Below are 24,412 nucleotides of genomic sequence, written 5' to 3'. Positions count from 1 at the left end.
ACCTGTAAATCAATCAACTTCCTTTGAACCTGCATTCAACTGTAAATCCCTGCATAAAACCTTGGAAAGTATTATTTCACTTACCTGCACCAGACTTGGCTTTGTTCTTGCAATAAAATAACTAAATGCTATTTTTGATACAAACAAATTAGTCTGAGTTCTTTGAGTGTGTCACATCATTTCTTGCTTGAGTGTGGACAACAAATGCTTAACACTACCCTCTGATAAAGCCTTACTGCTCGTCCACACTACCACAAATAGAGAGTAAGGTGCTAGCTACTTTTATTTTTGCCTACCGTTGAGGTTCCACTGGACTCTGTGCACACTATACCATACTTTGGTATCGTATATACAGAGTCAGCTTCCTACAGGGCCCACCAAGTAAAAAGCCCCTTTGTGATGATTATTAGGATTTTGTTAAATATAGTTGGTACGTAAAAAGAATGCTCATTGAAACTGGGAAAAACAAATTCATGAACCAGGCGAACTATAGTTGGAAGAGATAAGATTGTACCCAATTGGGTAGCAGATCTAAAACTTTTGCGGCCGTATACATATTGGGAACGTCGTAGTTTGTATCAATAAAAGTTGTTTTGGCTAGATATGATGGGAAGTGCCATTTGGGTACTAATATGCTCTTTGGTGAGAGCGTGTGTTTAATTACCAGTGGATCGATTCCAAGAAATCGACTGGGTAAGTACTGCATGCATTTCTGTTTAATCAAAGGTGCAGCCGAGGGGATGTTAATTTGCATGCACTGATTCCTACAGTAGAGAGGCTTATGAGAAAGGGTTTAGCATGTGGCAGCTTATGCCCCAATTGAAACTACTGGTGAGGTAGAGGCTCTTAGCATTTTGTTGGCTTTGCTCAAAAATCTGACCAGACCACAGATTGCTTGAGGATAAGAATTGTTGAGAAGGACGTCCACTGCTGTCTGAATGCTTTGGGGCCCTTGATTGATCAATGGTTGTTGAATAACTTTTTTAGCGATCATCGATTAGTGCAGAGAAGATGAGGTAAGCACTCCTGGTGTGGTCCACATAGCCGACACTCGTAAGTCTCTTGGCGAGTCGACCAAGGTGGTAAAAGATCTAGTGATGTGATGTTTCTCATCCTGATGAGGCAGTACTTGATTTTATAGTGCACTGTAAGATATCTTTGGACTTCTCCTTTGTTGTAGCTTCTCAGTATGAGGTTTACATGCTTTCTGGCCATGAGAGCCCAGTGATCCTCTTCGACTGATTCTTTTTGAAGTGCTTTATTTAACATTTTTTTAAACATTTTGATATGGATAGTTTGATTTCAGAGAGCATTTGCTGTTTTGAGTTTCAGAGCTTCATGAAAGGCCAAGGTTTTTTGAGGGAAGCATGGTGTTTAAGACACAGCAATTATCTAGCCCTCTGAAAAACATTAGGAACCTAAAATGGTTTGGCATGGCTTGTGAGGCTAAGGTAATATGTGATCAAATACATTAAAAAAATCATGCCCTACTTACATACATATTCATGATCTCATCACTGGATCAATTACAGTAAGACAAAAATTACTGTCTTTTAATTTTTCTTTCCATTTCAGACACATGCCTCCTTTTCCAGATGTATAATGTTGTTCTATACATGCTCTTTGAAAATGAATCTTCACACAGAACACTGCTATTTAGTCATGCTTTCATGTCTTATTACTGATTTGTTCTGAACACCATGGATAAGAGCAGATTTGACATGTAGCTCTGCAAAACCCTTTTCCCTGAATTACTCTTACTAGCACTTATTGGTTCCTGTCATTGTAGTGATTGCTGATTGCATACTGTTAGACCGGTCAGTCTTTGGGCTGTCTTCCACCAAACCTTTTTTCTTCACTCTCCTATTTTTCTGAATTTGTTTTTGCTGGCCTTTGGAACGCACATTTTACCACAGCTAATAAAATGCTTGTGCTCACTCCCTAACACATGGTAAAAGTGGCTTACACCTGATTGGCATATTTCATTTACTTGTAAGTCCCTGGTAAAGTGGTATTTCATATACCCAGGGCCTTTACATTAAATACTTATCAGGACCTTTCAGCAGTTATTGTGCCACCCACTTAAGTAGCACCTTAGAACCTGTTCCAGGTCTGCCATTGTACCCTTTATGTAGTTTTATACTGCCAATTCATCTTGTCAAAATAACCCCGAGCCAAACCTTGAACTCCCCTTTTTTTGCATACATCTCACCCCTAAGGAAGGCCCTAGGTAGCCCATAGGGTAGGGTGCATTGTAATTAAAAGGTTCCACATGTACTTTAAAATTTTGCATTTCCTGGTAATGAAACACTCCTAAATCCATATTTCACTCCTGTGAGGCTTACCTACATTTATTAAGTGCTAATTTTTGATTGGGAGCAGGTAGAAAATTCCTGTTTGGCGTCTAAGAAACTGTATTTTAAAATCTTCTTTCATTTGAAATGTTAGATTTTAAGTCACAATTTTGAAAATGCCACTTTTAGAAAGTTGTGAAAATGAAAACTAGGACAAGCTGTCTTAGACCGAACGTGCACTACCTTATGCACTCATCTGAGTGTCACACCAATTTGTACCAAAAATCTTGATAACATATCACATATTGATGCAAAAACAGAGCTTTAACTAAACTTAACTCTTTCAAATGTTATCAAATGAATTGTATTGACAATGTCAAGGAAGTTCTTCTTATTCCTTCTTTATTCAAGGAGATGATTTCAGCTGAAGTTCATATGTATCCAAAACTCAAAATGTACAGTTCAGGCATGGATAACATCACTCTCAATGCATTTCGGATGTACTACTTCACCCTTCTTCAGGGGAAATCTCCACACCACTTATCACTGATCCTCTGAATCACGATAGGGGCATAAACGCGTGCTCTTGAAATGAGTGTATTCTTGAAGTGAATACCACTCAGTGCCCACAATGAACTTGACTAAGGCTAATCCCAATGTAAGACATACGCTCTACCATCGGGTGTTAAAAGTGAGTTGAATAATCGCTTAACCATGCCAAGATTCCGATGAGCACAAAAACCATGAAGTTCCCCTCCTTTCTTACATTTATCATGCTTTCTTCTATGCTTGTGGCAACCCGCCAGCGTCTTCCCTCCGTTCTGCAATTTTTAGAAAGTTGCTATTTTCTTGCCTTATATATTTTGTGCCTGCTATCCCCTCCTCGGTCACTGACTGGATGTAGTTGGCCACACAATAAGGGGATTAGGTGTGCCTGGACGAACCATCACTGGCAGGATGTGTAGCCATTTGCAACTCAATAGGCTGTGCCCTACCTTCACACAAAGGACTTCACACTACCTTATTGTGCCTACAGGGGAGGCAAGAAATTCCAAGGACTTCAAAAAGAATCTCTAGAAACTTTTCCCTACTTCAAAAAAGACACCAGGTTTATAAATATGGCCCACAGATCCACTCTTCACTTCACTTCTGGACCTGTGGAAAGACTGTCAGAGGACTGTTGACTGCTGTGGCTTGCTGTGTTCTTCAGAACACTGCTTTGCTACATCTGAAAGGGCTGCTCATCTGAAAGAAACAGTTAGTTATAGATTCCTTACCTTAGAATAAGCCCCAGGCATCAGACTCGGTCCGGAAAGTTTTTTCGTCAGCAGTACCCCTGCGTCTTAAAAGGGTGTGTCGGTTGGATCCACGTTCGTTGTCGTAGTCGCCGGCATGACGTCACGGCAGCTACTTAGACGCCGCCCTAGCGCGCTGGTGTCAGTTCTATCTTTTTCTGCTCTAGCAAGCGCAGATCCAGGGAGAGCAGTACCTCCAGTCACTTTTTGACTGACTTTTTTGTGACTTTTTTCGACTTCACTTTTGAGTCTTTGACTTCTGGTGCACGAGGGATACCCTGCTTCAAGGCATGCAGTTCCTGCAACCGACTGATGTAGGTGACGGATCCACACCGCGTTTGTCCCCACTGCCTGGAACTCGACCACAACCCAAGTCGTGCTCCGACTGCCGAACCATGGCCCCGAAGTCTTTGTGGGAGCGGTCTGGAAAGCGCCTCAAGGCTCGGCAGCCGGCTCTGCGTTGCCCAGGGTTCCAGTCGCGTGGGAGATCGAGGGACTGATCACGGAGTCATCATCACTCCTCTTCCAAGTCTTCGCACTCTGGGTCAGGTAAGTCAAAGCACAAGAAGTAGTCGAAATAGCATTGTCTCTCTTTGACTTCCCCTCGTCCGTCGGCTGACACGACAAAGGGTGCTGGTGGTGCCCCTCCCGCGGCTCCGCGAGCGGAACCTTCAGGGTCGACTCCTGCCTTCCCTCCCGGGAGCAACCCCTGCCCAGTGTCGTCAAATTTACGAAGCGATGCATGCCATCTTTGGGCAGCCCGACTCCACCGGCGTGCTTTCGGGCCCCGTGGATTCAGCTTGAGCCCTAGGCCTTTGATGTCGGCAGCTTCGGCCTCGGCATCGCAGGGCTCCCTTTCATCCAGGCCTGGATACTGATCGGCGCCGGTCGACCTCATTACACCTCCACCGGCGCCGATTCCACTGGCACCACGTCTGCAGCCAACGCCTGCTGGACCTCCAGCCGGCATTGACCCTGGCTTCCGCCCCAATGTGGACACGGAGCCGGACAGGCGTCGACCGACGCCGGATCCAGTGCTGATAGGTACTTTTGTCCCTGTGTTGCACCCTGGCCATTTTCAGCCAGATTGACAGCCAGAGGAGGGTGAGAAAGACTGGTAGGGGTCTGGAGACCCTTTTCAAGACCAGTTGGATTGTGATCCGGACTGGAGAGAGGAAGTGGGGGATGCCAGTGGTCTGAATACCTCCCCAGACCTAGGCATGTTACCTCCTACCTTGGCTACAGACGAGGGAGTGTCATAGGCAGTGGTGTTGCGTGGGGCGGCCGAGGCTCTCTCCCTCGAACTTCCTACGATGGCAGTCAGTACCAACCTTCTGACAGAGGTGCTTCAACCTGCAGCAAGCTCTTTGGAGACCCTACTGCCGTTCAATGAAGCCCTAAAGGACATCCTTTTGGGCACCTGGTCCAGACCCAACACAGGGGCTCCTGCTGGTAGTATGATTGCCCGATGCCACCGCCCGGCCCAGGCGACCTCACTTTCCTCCCATAACACCCCACCGCTGATAGCTTGGTAGTTCAAGCCTCCACTTCCAAAGGAGCCGTTTTCAACTCTCCACCTGAAAGGGAATGCAAAAAGCTGGATCAACTTGGGAAGATGTTTTCTTTCTTGGGACTGCGGTCGGTAAACACTGCATGTCTTTTGGGCTGTTATTCCCACTCTGTGTGGGATACGGTGGCGCAAGTGCTACCTCAGTGCCCTGAGGAGGCCCGGGCAGTGCTCTCCCGTGCAGTTGCCGACTGCCGAGGGGAGAGAAGCAGAGAAGTTTACCATCCGCTATGGACTGGACACCGCCTACTAGCTGGGTAGGATGATTTCCACATCAGTAGCCCTCCGGCTGGCTTTTCTGGGGATGTCCAGAACACTCTAATGGACATGCCCTGTTCGATGACTGTGAGAAAGTACTCTCTTTCTTGCATGGTATGCCCACACTTTTTGCTGAATTTCTGATGTTCTTTGACTAAGTGTGCCCTGGCTTCTGCTACTAATCAGGTACCCAGGTCCTATGTTCCTTCCCTAAAACTGCATTGAAGCCTAAACCCAATTGGAATCTCTGGCCACATGTCCACCCCTCGTAAATGGTACCACAAGTACCAAGGGCACTGTGACCAGAGAAGACCTCTAAGGGCTGCAGCACTTATTGTGCCAGCCTTTGAGGCCCCATACCCTGACTCTCACACGCTGCCTTTGCAGGCTGCGTGTCTTGGTGCAGAACAAAGTGAAGAGTTGACATGGCACACATCCCTGTGTGCTGTTGGACTTGGCCCTTTTTGGAAGGTTCACCCCTAAACCTTTTGCCTTAAGTTCTGACATGGTGTTGGTGGTTTTATGCTTTTGGGCACTTTAGCACTGTGGTCCAGTGTAAAGTGTGTGCGCTCTTTGTGTGCCTTTGGTAAGGTTGACCTGCCTTCCCATAGGAATGCATTGGGTGTTCGCATACTAAGTGTGTCAGTGCTAATTGCTGAATGGGAGGAGCAGCGTGGTCGAGTTTAGTATGTATGAAATTGTGAGAACAAATGATGCGCAATGGTGTGCGCAGATTTATTTTGACTGTTGGAGAAATGCCACTTTTAGAAGTTGGCATTTCTGTGTGCTATGTGTCTGCCTGCCTGATGTGAATTTCATGTCTGGCTTGTGAGTGACTGGGACTGGGAGGTGTGTGTGGCTCCAGGAGCGGCAGGGTGAGTCAGCGCTGGGCTGAATATGACATCTGGGAGTAGTCGGAGGGGTAATCCCCTGACTCTGAATAGGATGGGGCCTGCCCTAGTGAATGCTGGCTCCGCCCCCCCTGAGGTGGGTCTGATGACGAGCCCCCACCTGACAAAGGGGAAAGGAAGCTTGCAAAACAAAATGCTTCAAATCCCACCCCCCTGAACCAGTTGTTTCTGGTTCTCCCATGCCCTGCACTACAGACAAAGGAAATATTGGAATAATTAGAGGAGCTGTGACCCCATGAAGTTGTTCAGTTCTAGTTCCTGAATCCTGCTGGGGTGTGCTGCTGCCTGGGCCCAGTAGGGGCACCATGAGGGTTTGCCTGCATTGCCCCTTCATCTCTAAGGACTTTTGGGACCCTTCTGCTTTTCTTGCTAGAGTCCAGGACCTTCAGGACTTAGTCTGCATTTGGCGCAATGGGGTGCTTTATTTTTATTTACCCCAAGAGAAAGTAGCACGAGGGCTCCGCAGAGCTGAGCTGCAATCTTTCCAGAGGGAATCCCGATGTGGGGATTCCCCTTGAGGGAGGGTAGCGAAGCGGGTGCCCACCTCGCATTGTGCTGACGAGCGGGAGCCTACCCCGCTTTTTATATCTCTTGGAAATAGCAGGTGCCCACCCCGCATCATGGTGCCTTGTGAGCGGGTGACCACCCCACATTTGCGGCCGAAGAGGAGAACCGCCGCTCCGAGTCTGGGGAAACCGGAAGCCAGGCGGCCTTGCCTGGCGGTGGGTGGGGTCTTGACGCGCCCGGCGAGCCGGGAGAGGAAGTCTCGCCAGCCAAAGACGCCGTGAAGGAAGAAGTGGCAGCCGAGGCAAGCGCGGGGCTCCCATGAGTAAGGGAAGCCCCGCGTGTGAGAGAAATGCTGGTGCTGGTCGGCGGGATCTCGTGGCACAGAGAGAGAGTCCCGCATGTTGCACGAGCCCCCGCGGAGAAGTCCCGGTCCCAGGAGAGGGACCGGGTGAAGAGCTGTGTTCCCCAAAGGAAGCTGGAAGCCGGCGCGACTAAAGGCGGGGCTTTCATTAGTAGAGAGAGCCCAGCGCGTGACGGCACCTGCTCCAGAGTCTGGAGGAGTCCCGCCAGAGAGGCTACAGACCCGGTGAGTGAGGGCCTTTCCTGTGTTGGTGCTGAGTGAGGCACATCACAAGTCCTTGGTCCTGAGCGGCCCCCGCCTGATAGGGGGCTGCTCCAATGATGGGGTGCATTGTTTTTGAGGGCCCAGAGGGGCCCGTGTTCTCTCCACTTTTGGCCATATTCTACAGCTGCCCCGCTGGACAGTGGGCATGTGCAACGTTTTGGGGGCACATTGAGTCTAAAGAGGCCCAATTGGGCTGAAGGGGCACAGTCGTGCCAGGGCCCATTCATGTTGGCCACAGCTGCGCCGCACCAGCGCGGGCAGCTGCAAAGTTTTGCATAAATTGAATCTGAAGTCCCTGAGTGGGACAAGAGAGGACACAGTGGTGCTAGGCCTTATGGGATTCACAGCTGCATGGCAAGTAGCGACAGCTACAACGTTTAGGCCACAGATCTTTGGGGGCATTGTGAATTAGTTTAGCAAAATGAAGCACAAAGTTCCCCAGGAGGGCTGAGAAGGTGGAGTGTAAAGGTGTATAGGGAAGACGAAGAGGGGGAGGAAAGAAGGGGGAATCCCCTCTTGGGAACTAGAACCCTCACACACCCAGCAAGCTAGGTGTCATGCTTCATCATATGGGTCCTGCTCCTCGTCGGACTGGCGCTGCAATGTCTGACGGGCACCCGCGAAGGGGCTCTTTAGCGGAGATCTTTTGTTCCAGCCATATGGTGCATGTGTATGAGAGGGCTAAAAAGTGTAGTCGTGAAAAGGTGGTGGTGATTAAAAAAGGTGGGTCAGTCCACAAGGATTTTTATTGACGTGGCTGACTCCCTTAGTTAAAATGGTGGGAGGGGAGATAGAGCGCTACGGAAGTATAAGGCAGAACTATCTACAACCCTCTGGTGAGGTCGACATGTTTCATGCTAATCTAACAATTCTTCAGGACCTTGGTGACTAGTATTACACAGTGAAATATTGAATTTGTATACAACCTTAGCTTGGTTGGTCTGTAACGCAGGCCAATTGGTCCTTCTTCAATAATTGCGACCCTGGGAGAGTCCCTAAGGTGCCCTGCAGCCTGCTCCTGTGGGACCTGCACAGGGGAGTCAGGGACCCCAACGGCATGCGGTCTCAGCCTGCAACACCTACCCCCACGTGGAATACGTGGCGGATCCGGCATTGTGAATTAGATAGAAGTGAGATACGCTCCTTTTCCCCAGCTCAATTACGCACGTGGATTCTGCTGCATTGGCAGCCGCCCTGACATTTTGGACGTAGGGCATTTGAGCCCCTTTGAGAAGGCCAGTTGGTCAGGGGGACTGTTGGGTTTGTCTGGCGCCAGGCCCTATTGTGATTTATGTGGTGCTAGGAAATGTGATTAATATACTATGATTCACGCACCCTGTTTTATGCCTCTAACTGTGGTTTATATATGTGGTTATTTGCAAACTGTGGTTTATGCTAATGTGAGTTATGCTTAGGAAGTTATTGTCTAATTCGGTAGACTTATGAGATGATTGCATAATGTGTTTATGCTGGTGTATTTCACGCCTAAATGTGATGCTGTGCATAATATGGTTTATGTTACAGGATGATGCTGAGTTTGCGAGTTATTACTGGTCGTGTTCTACGTTTATGATATGTCCTACATTTACTAAGTTCACTTTGTGATGGTACTGACAGTGGTCCAGTTGGCCCTGTCAGGTGTTCATAATCCCTTGTAGATATCACCTAGTGCCAGGTGGCACAATGTATATTATGTGACTATTATTCTAATGAGTTAAGAGAATACAAAGGCTATTTTTGATATAACCTTGTGTGACGTTCCTTTTGTAGTTTGCCTGGTATGTTGTTGCTGTGTGCATGCGCTAACTCTTTACACATTGACTCCGGGATAAGCCTGACTGCTCGTGCCAAGCTACCAAGGGGTTGAGCAGGGGTTATCTTTGACGTGTAACTCCCTTGCCCTGTCTAGCGTGATGGTCTCTGCCTGGCTTTGGCGCAAGCCTTAGCCAACCAGAGATCCCATTTCTAACATGTGCCATGCCCACAAACCACTGCCCTGGCATACATCAGTCACCCCTCTAGCTGGGTGCCCTATGCCAGTGGTGAGGGTACAGGCGCATGAGCACTGTATCGCCTACGCCATACACAGCTTGCAGCTAGTGCAGAATCAGGCTGCCAGCCTGATTCATGGACTGCCCAAATTCCATCGAGCCACCCCATTGCTGAAGGCACTGCACTGGCTGCCCATGAGAGAACGGTCCTTATTCAAACTAGGCTGCCTCACCTTCCAGGCCAGGATGGGCACTGCTCCTGAGTTTATTTGCTCAGCTGTCAGGCCCTATTTACCGGGCAGAGAACTCCGCTCTACTCACATGGCACTCCTGGCCATACCCCGTTCTAAGAAAAAGAAAGCTGGCGGGGCGAAATTCGCGGCCCTTGCACCTGTGTTCTGGAACTCCCTCCCCCTGGCGCTCCGAACTTCATCCTCTTATTTAGAGTACGGGAAAAACTTGAAAACTTTTCTTTTTTCTAGTGCTTTTGCCACCTAGTATGTCCTCTCCTGCTGGTCGTAATCTCCAAAGCACCATGAAACCGCTTGGTATAAGAGCGCACAATAAATGTTTTTAAATTCAAATTCAAATTAAATACAGTACCCAGGTCCATTCCTGGGCACTGTAAGTGCAGTGCTGCCATTAAGAGTATATGGTGCTGGGAGTTTGTCATTACGAACTCCACAATACCATAATGGCTACACTGAAGACTGGGAAGTTTGGTATCAAACTTCTCAGCACGTTAAACCCACACTGATGCCAGTGTGAGATTTAATGTAAAATGAAAAACAGAAGACATGTTAGAGATGCCCCCTGAAACTCAACCAACTACTAGTGACCTGACTGAGTGGCTGTCAAGGCGGCCACCACCAGACATGTTTCTGGACCCTTGGGTCGAGAGCTGCTGCTCACGCGAGCCTGAAACAATGCACATCCCGGGACGAGGTGCCAAGCCTCCTCCCTCAGGATGGGCAGGGTTCATGAAGGAGAAGCTTCAGAGAAATGCCACCTTTGTGAGCCTCCCCAGACCATTTGCTGCTTTCAGCAACTGGTCCCCACTGGTTCTACCCCTCACTTTGGGCGGTTGAACCGTGGGGACAACAAGTGAGGAAGAGAGGTGTGCCCACCTCTGCCAACTCCACCCCTAAGGTGGGGAGGCGAGGTGAAGCACAACCTCGAGTCCCCGCCATCTTGAGATGGGGAAACCCAGCAAACTAGGGACAGGCTCCTGCCCCCCTCCCACTGGAGAGAGGCAGCATAGGGGGCGTACCCACCCCGGGTAAGGGACCCATTGTTCCGTGTCCTTTACCTACCTGAAATGCCCCTAAAGTTAGTATTTAGGGGCATCCTGAACCTTCCTTCCTCAGGTCCAGCAACTACAAGAAAAGAAGAGAAGAAGGACGAGAAGCCGTGCAGAGCTAACAAGAGGACGACTCCCACTTACTTGGCACCAGCCCCTCAACCTGCTCCTGCGAAACCCAGGCGTGTCCAGCAGCCAGCAACCTCAAAAACCCCAGAGGACCTGCCTACCTTCACTTTCCAAGCTGTTTCTCCTGTGATCACCGAACTTGTTTGAACTGCTGCTTCTGGTGCCAGCCAGGAACCGCGAATCCAGCCCACTCTGCACCTGCCCGTCCCGAGCTAAAGTGGAAAAATACCACAAGGAGGCCCCCCCCCCCGGCGATCCTGACCCGAGAACGGGCGACCCCTGACCTGCCTCAAGCCTCCAGACGACACCTGCAGCCTCAATCTAGAGGACCCCCCCTACCGCGACCAGAGCGGGTAAGAAAATCCGACATCCAAAGGCACCTGACGCCTCACGGCTTTGTGTGCCCAACCCAGCAGTGCCTAACCAACCCTCAACATCCCAATTCAGCCATTGAAGTGGTGGTCGCTCCAGAAAGATCCCCGTCCCGAGCCTGCAGTGTTTCTTTGTCCCAGAGAATCTCCATTGAAATCAAAAGGGCACCCGACCTCAAAACAGCACCCCGCACCTGGCCGCCCTAGTGCCACTGAGGGTGCACCATTGGTTCCACTTTGGTCCCCAACTTGCCCTTAGCTAAACCCTAGGAGCTTTGCTCCCACAACCCTGTTGCCTGCTTGCCAGCAGCCACCAACCGGAGTCCCTCTATACTCCATAGGATAACATTGGGCCTCAACACTGCACACGGCCGCCCGAGTGCCTCTGAGGGTGCAACAACAGTGCATCACTGACCATGGGGGACCCGAGTCTAACCCCAGAACCCTAACTCAAAAGACCGATTACTTACCTCGAAACCGATAACCTGTTTTTCCTCATAGAATAACATTGACACTTTTTCTCCCAAAAAGTTTGTTGACTTTTGAAAACTAAGAATATTCCTTAAAAATCACACAAATAACCAAAACTCATTTTCTCAACTGTTTTCAGGAAATGTCCCAGTGCTGAATGTAGGTGTCCATCACTGAGTAAGAAAAGTAACGTTAAAGTAACTTACCTGCGAATTGAATTTCCTTCCATAGAATAACATTGGTGATTCTATGTGAAAACGTTTCTAAGTGTCATCTTTTGAAATACAAGAATATTCTTTAAAAATCGTACAACTAACTAAAACGTATTTACTCAACTGTTTTCAGGAAATGCCCCGGTGCTGAATCTAGGATCCATTTTGAATACTCAGTTCTATTGCTTTTGATATATATTTTTAACTGCAAGAATTATTGATAAACTCACCAGAGAGATATTATTCAAATGTCTTTTATCTAAGAAATATTTTTGTTCCTTGTGAGGACATAAGAACCAATGAACCAATCACAAAACAATCAATATTCAAAACACAGGTATATATAGAAAAAAGTTTTATCTTTTGAAATTTATCAAGGGTACTACACAGTTATACAAACAATGTAACAAGAGGATAATAAGTACAATTGTATAATGTACAATGAGAAGAAGTGTATACAATAGTGACATTGAAGGATTATACAATTCTATTTATTTTCCTCTTGTTACATTGTTTGTATAACTGCAGTGGTTCTGGAGGCCAGAGGGCGGGCCAGTCCACCACCTCCCCCTCTGCAGCAGTCTCCAAACCCTCCTAGTCTGTCCTTTCAGGCCCATCACACGCCAGTGGGTGGCAGAATTCGCAATCATCTCCCCCACTGGCGTACCTTCACGTCGGACAGGTAGGTTTTGCCGATAGTCTGTTAAGGACTACCTCTCGGCCATTTCAGCCTTTCTTAGGCTTCCTGATCAGCATTCTCTTTTCAAATCCCCTGTTATAAATCACTTTCTTTTTTTTATTTATTTATTTTTTTTTATTTTGAAAGTTCATGACAATATAATGCACCCTTGTACATAGGATTGAATATTAATACATACTTATAAATATAAACACGAGGAAAATGAATACACAAAATAAATGCACATAATGAGAGTAAAGGACTCAACAATCATAGGATGTGGCAAAAGACAAATACAATAAATACAATAGTAAAGGCTACGTTAAAACAGCTGTCGACCCCCACTTTTTAGCCGCCTCCATGATGCCACTGGCGCCCATATTCTTAATCCCATTTCCCTGGATTTCGCGCCCTTTAAAGCGTATAATTCGGACTCGATGTTGTGAATCCCGAGCATCCTACACATCCACATTTGGAAGGTTGGGGCCTCAGCATCCTTCCATGCGGCAGCGATTAAGATTCTAAGAACAGCTGTTGATGAAAAGACAAGTGCCTCGACTTCTGTACTTAGGCCCAGTTTAGCATCACATCCAATTATTAAAAGTGTAGGGGATAGGTCTATTTTGACAGCTAGCAGCCCCTCTAGGAACTTTTCGATTTCATTTTTGATAATCCCTAGTTTCCCGCAGCTACAAAACATGTGTAGAACGTCAGCCGGCCCATTCCCACATCTAGGACAGTTATTATCCACCCTTTTTCCCCATTCATACAGTTTAGCAGGGGTGTAGTATAAGTTGAAGAGAGTCTTAAAATGCTGTGCTCTTAAATTTGAAGAGCGTAGGAACCTTTTATCCATTAGGATAGCTTTATCCAGATCAATGTCAGGGTCTCCCAACTTTGCGGCCCACGCCGCCTCTGTCTTTAGCATATCATCGGGCAGCGTTTCCAAGAATAGCCCGTAAATTGATCTAATTCTACAGCCACCTCCCTTCATGTAGTCTAATATTGTACAGTCTTTTGATATATCTATCCTCGGTCTTTTTGATTTAATTGTGTTGGCTAACTGTATATATTTGAACTCTTGAGATCCTTGGAGTAAATATCGAGATTTCAGAAGTTCAAGGGGCCTCAAAACATCCTTTATCATCACTTGACCTAATGTCGTAATTCCCTGAATTTCCCAGTGTCTCCATGGGCCATCTCTGCTTAGATGCGGGAATAGTCCTGAGTTCCAGAGTATAGTATGTTTATTATACTTAGGGATGTTCTGGTTCTTCTGAACAGAGGACCATAACCCCCAGACGTCTTCCAAAGTTTTGTAGCCTGTTGCCTTGTAAAATCGTTTATCATATTTCCTTAGTAATACCCCGTATGCTTCGCTCCCTAAAGCCAGCTGATAAATAGATGGAATATCGCCCTGACTATGCGGCATAATACCAGGAAAAAAGAGTATAGCCATTTCTGTCAAAAGACAGGACCAATTGTAAAACTTAAGATTAGGAATTCCTAACCCACCCTTTTCTTGAGGGAGAGACATATATTTAATTGATCTCCTCACCTTGCCATATTGCCACACAAAGTTCATGAAGATTGCCTCTATTTCCTTGATCAATATGTCATCTACTTTAAAAGGGATAGACCTAAATTTATATAGAATCTTTGGGAACATTGTCATTTTAATGACATTGGCCCTGCCTATAATTGACAAATGGAGGGTATCGATTCTTTTTAGATCCTGTTTCATCTTTTCAAGTAGGGGCAGAAAATTGTCTTTGATGATTTCCCTTGGCTGAGCATTAATTATTATTCCCAAATATACCACTGAATCTACATATCTGTCGTCTAGTTTAACAATGTTTCTTGAGCATAGTACCTGAGTTTTTGCCACATTTAGCCGATACCCCGATAACCTCCCAAAGTCAGAAGTAATACTGACTATTGTGCTCATTGCGCTGTCTGTATCAGTGGTAGTTATGGCTAGATCATCAGCATACGCAAGGATTTTGGTATGAAATCCATTCGTGACAACCGGCTTTATATTGACGTTATTCTTTATAAGTGTAATTAGGGGGTCTATGTATAGTGCGAAAAGGATGGGTGAACACGGACACCCTTGTCTCGTGCCTCGCGTGATATGAATCTGCCTAGAACTTTCACCCATAAGTTGGACACTGGCTGTTGGATTATAATACATGGCTTTAATTGCCTGCAAAAATCTAGGACCAAAACCTCTATCCTCCATCACTTTCCACAGAAAGCTCCATTTGACGCGGTCGAACGCTTTTTCTGCATCGAGGAGGATCATCGCAACCCCCCCCCCCCCGCCAGCCGCATGGATATCGAACAGGGTTATGGCCCTTCTAATGTGATCAGTAGTACCCCTTCCAGGGACGAAACCATGCTGCCAGGGCGAGACGAGAGTCGCGATGATCCTCCCCAGCCGTGTAGCTATTATCTTTGCATATAGTTTGTTGTCACTATTTATTAATGATATGGGTCTATAAGATCCCGGGCTTTCCTTGGGTTTACCTTTCTTGTGAAATACAACTATATTGGTTTTGGTCCAAGATTCTGGAATAACTCCAGTATTTATAACTCCATTAAATAGATCTAACAGAAGAGGTGCAATTTCTTCCTTCAAGTGTTTATAGACCTCCAGGGGTATGGCATCAGGCCCTGCTGCCTTGCCTGCTGATAGATCTTTTAGTGCCTGGGAGAGCTCCTCCATGGTAATATTCTGCTCCAGAGTTTCTATCTCACTAGGTGTTAATTTAGTGCCTGTATCCGGCCAGTTCGAACTCGAGTCGACTATATCCGTTTCTTCTTTGTAAAGATCCTGATAAAACCTCCTAAAGACTTCAAGAATTTCAGTTGGTTTATTATAAATCTGATCACCTTCTTTAATTTCAGAAATAGTATTTTTTGATGTGGCTTGCCTTATCCTTAATGCTAAAGCCCTGCCAGCGTTCTCCCCTGTTTCATACATACTGGCTCTTCGGTTCTGATATTCTGCTGCGGCTTTTTTTGCCAAATGCCGGTGGATATCTGCCTTTATACTATTCAGCTTTTCTAAACTCTGGTTTCCCTGATTCCCCTGGCTGACATCTCTCCTGTGTTGTTCCTCTGCCTCCGCCAGTTTAACCAAAAGACGTTCTCTGTCTTCCCTAGCTTCTTTCCACATCCTACCCGAAAAGCTGATTGTCTCTCCCCTCAGAGCGGCTTTAAAACTATCCCAGACCATAACCCGGGAAGCACTATATCTATTCGCATCAAAGAACGACTGTGACCAGTTCTTAATATATGCTAGATAGTTACTATCCAATAAAAGCTTTCTGTCAAAAGTCCAGGGTCTACTCTTCTCCCTTTGTATATTCATGGTCATAGTAAGGATGAGGGGATTATGATCCGAAATTATCCTAGGTAGCATTTCGATTTTAACATTAGGAAGACACGTTGCTGATATTAAAAAATAGTCCAATTTTGTGTGTTTGTTAAATGGATGTGAAAAGTATGTGAACCCAGGCTCGTCTTTCCTTAGGCTGCCCCAAACATCCCTCAACCCATACGATTGAATTATAGAAGATACGGCCCTAAATACTCGGGGTTTACGACCGATATATGGGATATCCCCTGAAAAATCTGCTGAGATATTAAGGTCTCCGCACATTACTATAGGTGAGGGCCAGTTAATAAGCTCCCTCTCAATATGGTTCATCACCCCTGGATCATCCATATTAGAGCCGTATACTGTGCATAGCGTTATACCTAACTTTAATTCACATATTGCCCATCTTCCCAGTGCATCAGCTTTTGAGTGTTTTACTCCTCCCAGACCTACCCGACCCATAATGGCCACCCCCTTTACCGTTGATGTCTGTGAGGAACAGGATAGAACTTCATACCCCCTTAGATTTAGCCAGTGTTTCTTTTTCCATGGTAAGTGGGTCTCTTGTAAACATATGATATCAGCCCTTATTAATTTTATATACTCTTCAAACCTGCCCCTCTTTTTCCAATCATTCAGCCCACCGATATTTAGGCTAACTACCCTGATACTAGACATAGCCCTGTAGGGAGCAGATCCAACATTCTAGCCAATTACATTTTCTCCTACACTTCCCGTGACTGCACATATCCACTCTAAGCATTACATTTATATTGAGAGACACATTAATTGCATGAACTTTCCTTTTTAGTTTTTGCTTTCCCCACCCCCCCACCCCACTCCAAACCTTACCCCCCCCCAGCCCCCCCTGCCCCAACCCTCCCCCTAGTGAGGCGCGCAGACTAAGTCTGTGCGTGTGATGGATGCAACCCAGCAGTGGACATTTTTAAAAAAAACTACTGATTGGAACACACCCTCAACTCATCAATAAACCATGAACCACCTTATCGTGACACCATTAACTCTATAAGCCTTGAGCATAGAGAAGGAATTAAACTTACAAGTCATACCCACCCCCGAAAAAAAAAAAAAAAAAAACTATACAATAGCTTGATATCATCCCCCTAAAGCTGCATCCTACTTATAGGTCATTTAAAGACTGATAGTAAACATATTTCACATAACTAGTAACTCTGGTATAATAAGTGTACGATACGTCTACACTACACAATCTATATTAGTTCCGTAATAGTTTGTGAGCCATGCTAAATTGAGTCCAGATACTCCCGAGCTTTGATTTCTGAAGAGAAATATAAAGTCTTGCCTGAGTGGATTATTTTTAACTGGGCAGGATTGATGAGATAGACCTGTACTCTTTTGTCCTGAAAGGGCTTAATTAGTTGTCTCAGCCGCCAACGCCGTTCGACGGTGGCATGACAAAAGTCAGGCCTTACAAAGAAAGAGCCTCCCTCGAAAGTTCTTTTGGCATCTGGTCTCGCTTTCTCTGATATGGACTGGCGTAGAAGAAAGTTCCCTATGTAGATTAAGATAGCTCTGGGCTTATCACCTTCTCTGGTATTCTGTCTCGGTTTAAATGGAGTCCTATGTGCTCTCTGAATTTCAGTAGTCCAATTCCAACCAGCAATGTCTGGGAAGGCTTTCTCAAAGGTTTTCACTATAAAGGCTTTAACATCCTGCCCTTCGATTCCTTCCGGGATCCCGAGGACTCTAAGATTGTTCCTTCTTTGGCGATTTTCCAGGTCCTCCAGCTTCCACTGGACATCCATTGCTTGTGCACCAAGGGATTCCACCCTGCTCGTGGAAGCTGCAACCTCTGTTTCAGTAGCGACGATCCTCTCTTCCAAATTAGAGACCCTATCGCCTACATTTGTGCAGGCTTTCGATAGCTTCCTAACCACTCCTTTCATCTTTCGCATTGCAGCTTGGGCCTTGAGGCTGTCTGACCGAGTCTCTTCTCTATGTGCCGTTATTCCTTGATGGATTGATTCCATCATTGCCATTAGTGACATCATTGAGAGTTGCGTAGACTCCTGGTGCTGTGTCTGAGCCACCCCCTGATTAGAACTCCCCTGGAGAGATGTTGTAGGAGAGTGATCCCATGTTAGTTCTGGGAGATCCCCCTGAGAAGACATGTTTTTAACAGTAGTTGATGGCATCCCTTCCTCGTTTTCACTTTCTGTTTCTGGGTTACTACAATCGATGTCAGAGCTATGGGGCTCCTCTTCCTCTGACCAGTCGGCCTCCTCTGTCACGGAGAAGAAGCACTCACTGGGAGTCTTCTCCTTTTCCTTCTCCTTTTCACCAAGTACTGACCCAGAGACATTTCCGCTAGCTGATTCGGCAAGTTCAGCTTGATTCGAGGTGGATCTGGTATCCACTTTCAGTGCCTCGTCTGTTGCTGAGCCTTCTTGTGTATCTTCATTGTTAGTTGTTGAGGGAATGGGAGTGCACTCTGTCATGTCTTCTGGTAAAGAGTCTAGAGTATCCTTAGCAGTTATAGGAGCTATACACTCACTGGCCCCTTTACCAATCCCCTCATCTTCCTCCATAATCATAACAATAGGATGAGTCGTCTGTGATATCAGAACCTGAGTACCACTTGAGGTGTTAGCCCCTGCTCCAGCTACCTGGTCTAATTGATATGACTGCAGCTGAGATTGAGATTGAGATTGGGGCTGAGGCTCTTGGGGATGAGAGGGTGGTTGAGATATGACCTCAATGTCGGAATCAGGTTCAATCTCAATCTCTACGTCTTCTTGAGTGGTTGGTAATGCTGGTAATGATGACACTTGGACCTCAGGGGCAGCTGCTACTGCTACCCCTGCCCCTGCCCCTGCAGCCGGTTCCAACTCTTTCTGCTTTTTCTTCTTCTCATTCCGATTCAGCATGTCTACGACACTCATGGTGGCGGTAGCTGTAGCTGTGGCTTGCCTGGTCCTAGCTGAGGGGGGTCGCATCACCTTTGGGGTGCTCGGACCTAAGGACATCTGTTGCTGCTTTACCCGACCCCCAGATCCCACCTCTGGAGTTTCCCCCTCAATCCCTGCACCAATTAAGGGCACAGTATTCACGGAGATGTCTGTGGTACTGCCTGTATTGCTGCCTGTTATGCCAGTGTTGTCAGCATTTCTCTTTTTAGACAAAGGCTTACCTCCAGTATTGGGTTTGGGAGCCATTAATGCAGCCATTAATGCAGCAAATACTGAGAGTAGAGACAGTAGTTGTTTCTCTCGAAACCAGTCCCTGCACACGTGAGCCCTACAGTTTCTTAGCACAGGACTGTCTCTGCCTCTGTCTGGACCGCAGACGCCACAACCGCTGGATCCACGAGCTCTGCAGTGAGCTCCGCCACCTCTGTTCCTCTCCTGCGATCCCGTCCCTGTGAGGCTCCGCCTCCCGGCTCCGCGAGCTCCGCCGGGTCTCCAGACCAGCCTCAGCCTTAGGAAGGATGATGCAGCAATCCTCCGCAGGGCCGGGGGGAGTGCCATGAAACAACGATCAACCCAGTGCATCCAGCCAGCCAAGACGCCGAAATGCCGAGATGCGGAGAAAATAGACTCCGCTCCGCTGTTCCGTGTGGTTCGGCACCTTCTCCGTGCACCCGCAGTCCAGGACGCCAGCCAAGACGCCGAAATGCCGAGATGCGGAGAAACAGACTCCGCTCCGCTGTTCCGTGTGATTCGGCACCTTCTCCGTGCACCCGCAGTCCAGGACGCCGAAATGCCGAAATGCCGAGATGCGGAGAGACAGACTCCGCTCCGCTGTTCCGCGATCTGAGACTCTGAGACTCCGCAGGACTGTTCAGACCTCTATCTGCCCGGTAAGTCTAAAGCAAGCTCATGGCATTATTCCTCCAAAATAGTTAGCGGGCTGTTGAGTTCATGCTCAAAACTTTGTCCACACTGCTGAAGCGGTTGCTCAGCCGCTCCTCACGGCCGCCATCTTGCCTAAATCACTTTCTTTACGGAATTACTCCTCTCTTTCCTCCTGTTCCCTTCGTAATGCCTCAGTGAGACATGAACTAGGTTCTTACCTATTTGCCTAATGTTTGTACATCTGCCACTAAGTCCGTAAGTAGAAATCTTCACCACAACTTCATCCAGCTGATCGGAGACAACGACGCCTCCTCCTCAGCCACCGCCTGCAGCCTTGCCTTGCTGAACTTTTAGCTGCTCAGACGTTTTGCTTAAATTTCTTCTAAGTCCGACGGTAAACGTTGACCGGGCCGAATCCACTTCTTATGTTCGACCTACGCTCCATCGTGGTCAAACGTATTTTTCATCTTTGACACAGGCTTGCGTGACTGCTTGTCTGCAGTTAGCGCTTTCATTTTTAGGCTCTAGTTTTACCTTAGATTTTAAAAAGTCATAACTCCACTTCTACTTGTTAGATTTTTGTCATTTTAGTGTCAAATAATGTATTAAAATGTACTCTTTTTTTCTAAATAGGTGTGGGATTTTTCTGATATTGTGTCTTCACTTTATTACTGGTTGTGTACTGCATAAATACATTACACATTGCCTCCAAGTAAAACCTGTTTTTGTTCCAAGCTACCAGAGAGTTAAGCACTGGTTAATTTTGTGACTTTTGTGGTTCAGCCTGACAAGGATTGTGACTGTTGCTTGAGCAGAGTTAACAGTCCACTCAATCAACAACCCGATTTCTTACAATATGGTTGGGTCCAGTACTTGTGTTTTTGCTGTACCATACAGTGATTTGTGAAACACAAAAATCACATTTAAATGATTTGACATCGGAGTGGACTTTTTTAAGATTCCCCTTAGATTTCGATTGCCTGTTTTATCCTTTTTTCTGAATTTAGTACTCTACCTCTCAACATTGACACCCTCACCAGGGCTGAGCTGCAGAAGGTCTGCACGGGGGCTGAAGCAGGCAAGAAGACCACAAAGTTGGACCCCCCAGAAAGCCTCAGAGGTTATGACTAGGTCAATAGGTTGCAAGCCTTACCAGAGAAGGACACCTCAGAGGAGGAGAGAATGCATTTGGATGAAGAGGAGGTGGAGGGCCTAGAAATGAGTCCTGAGCTGCAGGAGGAGCACAACTCCAGAGGTGCTCCATGAGCCGGCTGAAAGCAGTGTGTCTGCCCGGGGTTTATCCTCAGTGGAGATGGAGGACCGGAAGGCGGATAAGGACTCAAACTACAGCTGGCCAAGATGAAACTGGAAGCAGAAGAAAAATGTTGAGGCCCTAGCCAAAGAAACAGTTGAGGCTGAGAGGGTCTTGACTGAAAGAAAACTGTTGTTAAAACACGAAAAGAGCAAAAAGGAGCTGGTGCTCAAGGCTAGGCATACCGTTGGTGTCTCATGGAAAGGCAGGGGCCGCATACCAGTAGAGCTGCTGCTCAGTTATGTGGTGGGAGATTATATAGACAAATGCTTTTCTGCCTATGAGGTTCCTCACAGGCCTGCCCTGCTGCTTGAGCTCAGGACCAGTAGAAGCTTCAACCATTTAGAACCCATACCTGGACTCGGGCTGAGTGAGTCCTGTTCATCCAAGTGGTACCCCTCCAGTCCTGAAGTGGTGTGAAAGGTGCCCAGGTAGCCAAAATCCAAAACTTGGGATTTAGAAACTTTTCTGCCAAAGAGTGCTCCGAGGAGACTGGGACCTACCTGCTCGTTGATCCTCCCAAGGTGCGTCACTGGTCGGCCTAGCTTAGTGGCAGCTCCCACTAAGTTCTTCTCCGCAGTGACAAATTCTGCTCAGGGGTCATTCACAGAAGGAGTATCTGGCCTTGTGAAGCCCTCGTCGTCTACAGCTTGTAGCTTTGTCCTGCTGGAGGTTTTCAACTTCCAAAAAAGAGACTGTCTGAACATAGAAATCTTCATCGAAACTTTGTCCAGTGGCTCCCCGACGATGACGCCATCTCCTCTGCCACTGCTTGCAACCTTTCCCAACTGAACTTTACCTTTTAAGACAATTTTTGCAGAAATGTATTTTAAACTCGATGGCAAGCTCCGACTGGGCTCAATCCACTTCTTGCATCCGACCAGCACTGCAACACTGTCAGCCATATTTTTCAACTTTGACCTGGTCCCGCACGCCTAGACGTCCGCAGTTGGTGCTTTGATCATTTAGCTGCTAGTTTTTACTTTAAACTTACAAAAATAAAAACTCTTATTCTACTAATTGTATATTTGTCATTTTGGTGGCAAATAATTTATTAAAAGTTACTCTATTTTTCTAAATTGGTGTGGGATTTTACTGGTGTTATCAGCTTGATTACTGTTTGTGTGCGGCATAAATGCTTTACACATTACCTCTAAGTTAAGCCTGACTGCTTTAGTGCCAGGCTACTAGAGGGTTGAACACAGGTTAATTTAGTGACTTTTATGGTTCACCCTACAGGAATTGTGGCTGTTGCTTGGGCAACACCCCACTCAACCAGCAACCCAACATCTCACACATATCTTCACATGGAGCCATAGCAACAGCTTTCTGGAGGTAGCGAAGGTGAAATACAGCATTCATTGACCCATTATGATATCACTCGGAGTGATGCTGCATGAACTTTGACCATAAATTGGCAGGCTACTGTACTTAATAGATTTGTAGTACTTATTTTTGAGGACACAAGGATAGAACACGTTAAAAACAGCTGCTGCTTTCAACGTGCCTGTAACATGGTCCTTTAAGCCCACCTCTAATGGTGTCCTGGTGAGTGGGGCTGAGAGAGATGGCTGTACGCAAAGGTTATTTTTCATGTGGGAAGAGGGTGGTATTCATACGCACTATACCTGTTCGCTCCACTTCGAGCTGTGGCACTGCACTGAAGTATACACCAGCTAATTCCTCACATGCCGCTACAATCTTTGCAGACACAGTTCACACTACTGCTTGGTGACCAGGTGAAGCACCTGAAGTTTGGTACATGTGTCCTTACACTCCAAAGTTCCTTATAGTCTTAATGGATGTTTTTCACAGTGTGTGATGATTAATGGTTGAAAGATGAACATTTTCAGCTGCCGTGATGCTGAAACTCTTTGTCTCACCCAACAGATGCTACATGACGCTAACTACAGCTTTGCACCTGCACCGGGGAGGCTCCCCCAAAGGGCCTGCAGGAACAGGAAAAACAGAAACAGTAAAGGACTTGGGGAAGGCCCTGGGGATGTATGTCATAGTTGTGAACTGCTCGGAAGGACTGGACTACAGGTCAATGGGACGCATGTATTGTGGTCTGGCTCAGGTAAGGAGGATGATGACATGTGCCCTTTGATGGGGCATGAAATACATGCTTTCTACATGTGAGTGAAATTTAAAAGTAGTTGGTGTCATTTCATGTTATATGCATGCTTACATTTGATTGTAAATAGGAGCGCCAGACCCATCTAGTTTGCCAATTTCCCTCCCTGCTGTGAAAGCACAGGCACCCCTCATACTCCAGCTCTACCTTCTCTCTCGGCTACCATTTCTTACCGGTTTCTGCCCAAGCACTTAGAGAACTGCATTGCCTGGATTTACCCTCACTTCAACTGGAAGGCTGGGCTGTGCAGTTACCGCACTTTCCTCCTTAGCCTCGTGCCTTGACCCTTTGTTTTAGAACTGTAGTGTCTTAGGTAATAGTCACCTCCCCGCTGCAAACAGCATCATAGCATGCCTTTATCCATGGGGTCATATTCAGATCTGTGCAATGGGAGCCTAACAGAGGCCTCATTTTGCTCTGAAGGTTTACAATAATTCTCCGGATTAACGTCATAGAGCTGCATTGCAGGATCCTAATGCAGGCTTACATTGAAAACAAGGAGAAACTTTTGCAATGCAATAGGTCTCGCATTTGCGAGTTTGAGCTAATGGCGTTGTAAATATTTTTTACTTATGTGTTTTGGAGTGAAGTGGATGCATGTGGTGTGTAGCGGAACTATGTGTATAGTAATTATGTGGTATTTAGTGTATAGCAATTATGTGTGGTGGGATTCTGTGTTATGGAGAGTGATTATGTGGTATAGTAATTTGTGTTGTGGAGTATTATGCAGTAGTTTAATTATGTGATGTGCTGTTTAATTTTGTGGTGTGATGTGTAATTATGTGGTGTGGATTGTATGCATGTGATGTGTTACGTAATTGTGTTTTGTATTATGAGGTTTCTTGTGGAATTATGTGATGCGTAATGGAAACGTGGTGAGTGGATTTGTGTGGTGCGTAACTGTGTGGCGTGGAGTGAAATTGTGCTGTCTGGAATTATATGGCATGTTGTGAAGTGTATTTATGTGAATTTTTGCTGTATGGTATAGATCGGTTTTATGTGGGGTGCATTTATGTGGTAGCGAGTAGTGTGTTATTATGTGGAGTTGAATGAAGTTGTGCTGAGTGGTATTATGTATAGGGTTAATTTGATATTTTTTTGCCTATTTTATTTGTAGTTATAAAAATCTAGA

General features: G+C 46.5%; 1 protein-coding gene across 1 annotated transcript in view; it reads left to right on the top strand.

Annotated features, from left to right (window-relative positions):
* Positions 1 to 24,412, top strand: part of DNAH2 (dynein axonemal heavy chain 2) — a 2,538,822-nt gene that overhangs the window by 1,131,298 nt on the left and 1,383,112 nt on the right. The window contains exon 37 of the mRNA XM_086946066.1: positions 23,034 to 23,223. Within this exon, the coding sequence (XP_086802192.1) occupies positions 23,034 to 23,223 (190 nt within the window). The remainder of the gene's footprint in view (positions 1 to 23,033; positions 23,224 to 24,412) is intronic.

Source organism: Lissotriton vulgaris, chromosome 12, assembly GCF_964263255.1.
Source record: "Lissotriton vulgaris chromosome 12, aLisVul1.2, whole genome shotgun sequence".
Classification (NCBI taxonomy): Eukaryota; Metazoa; Chordata; class Amphibia; order Caudata; family Salamandridae; genus Lissotriton; species Lissotriton vulgaris.
This window is presented reverse-complemented; position numbering and strand designations above follow the sequence as displayed.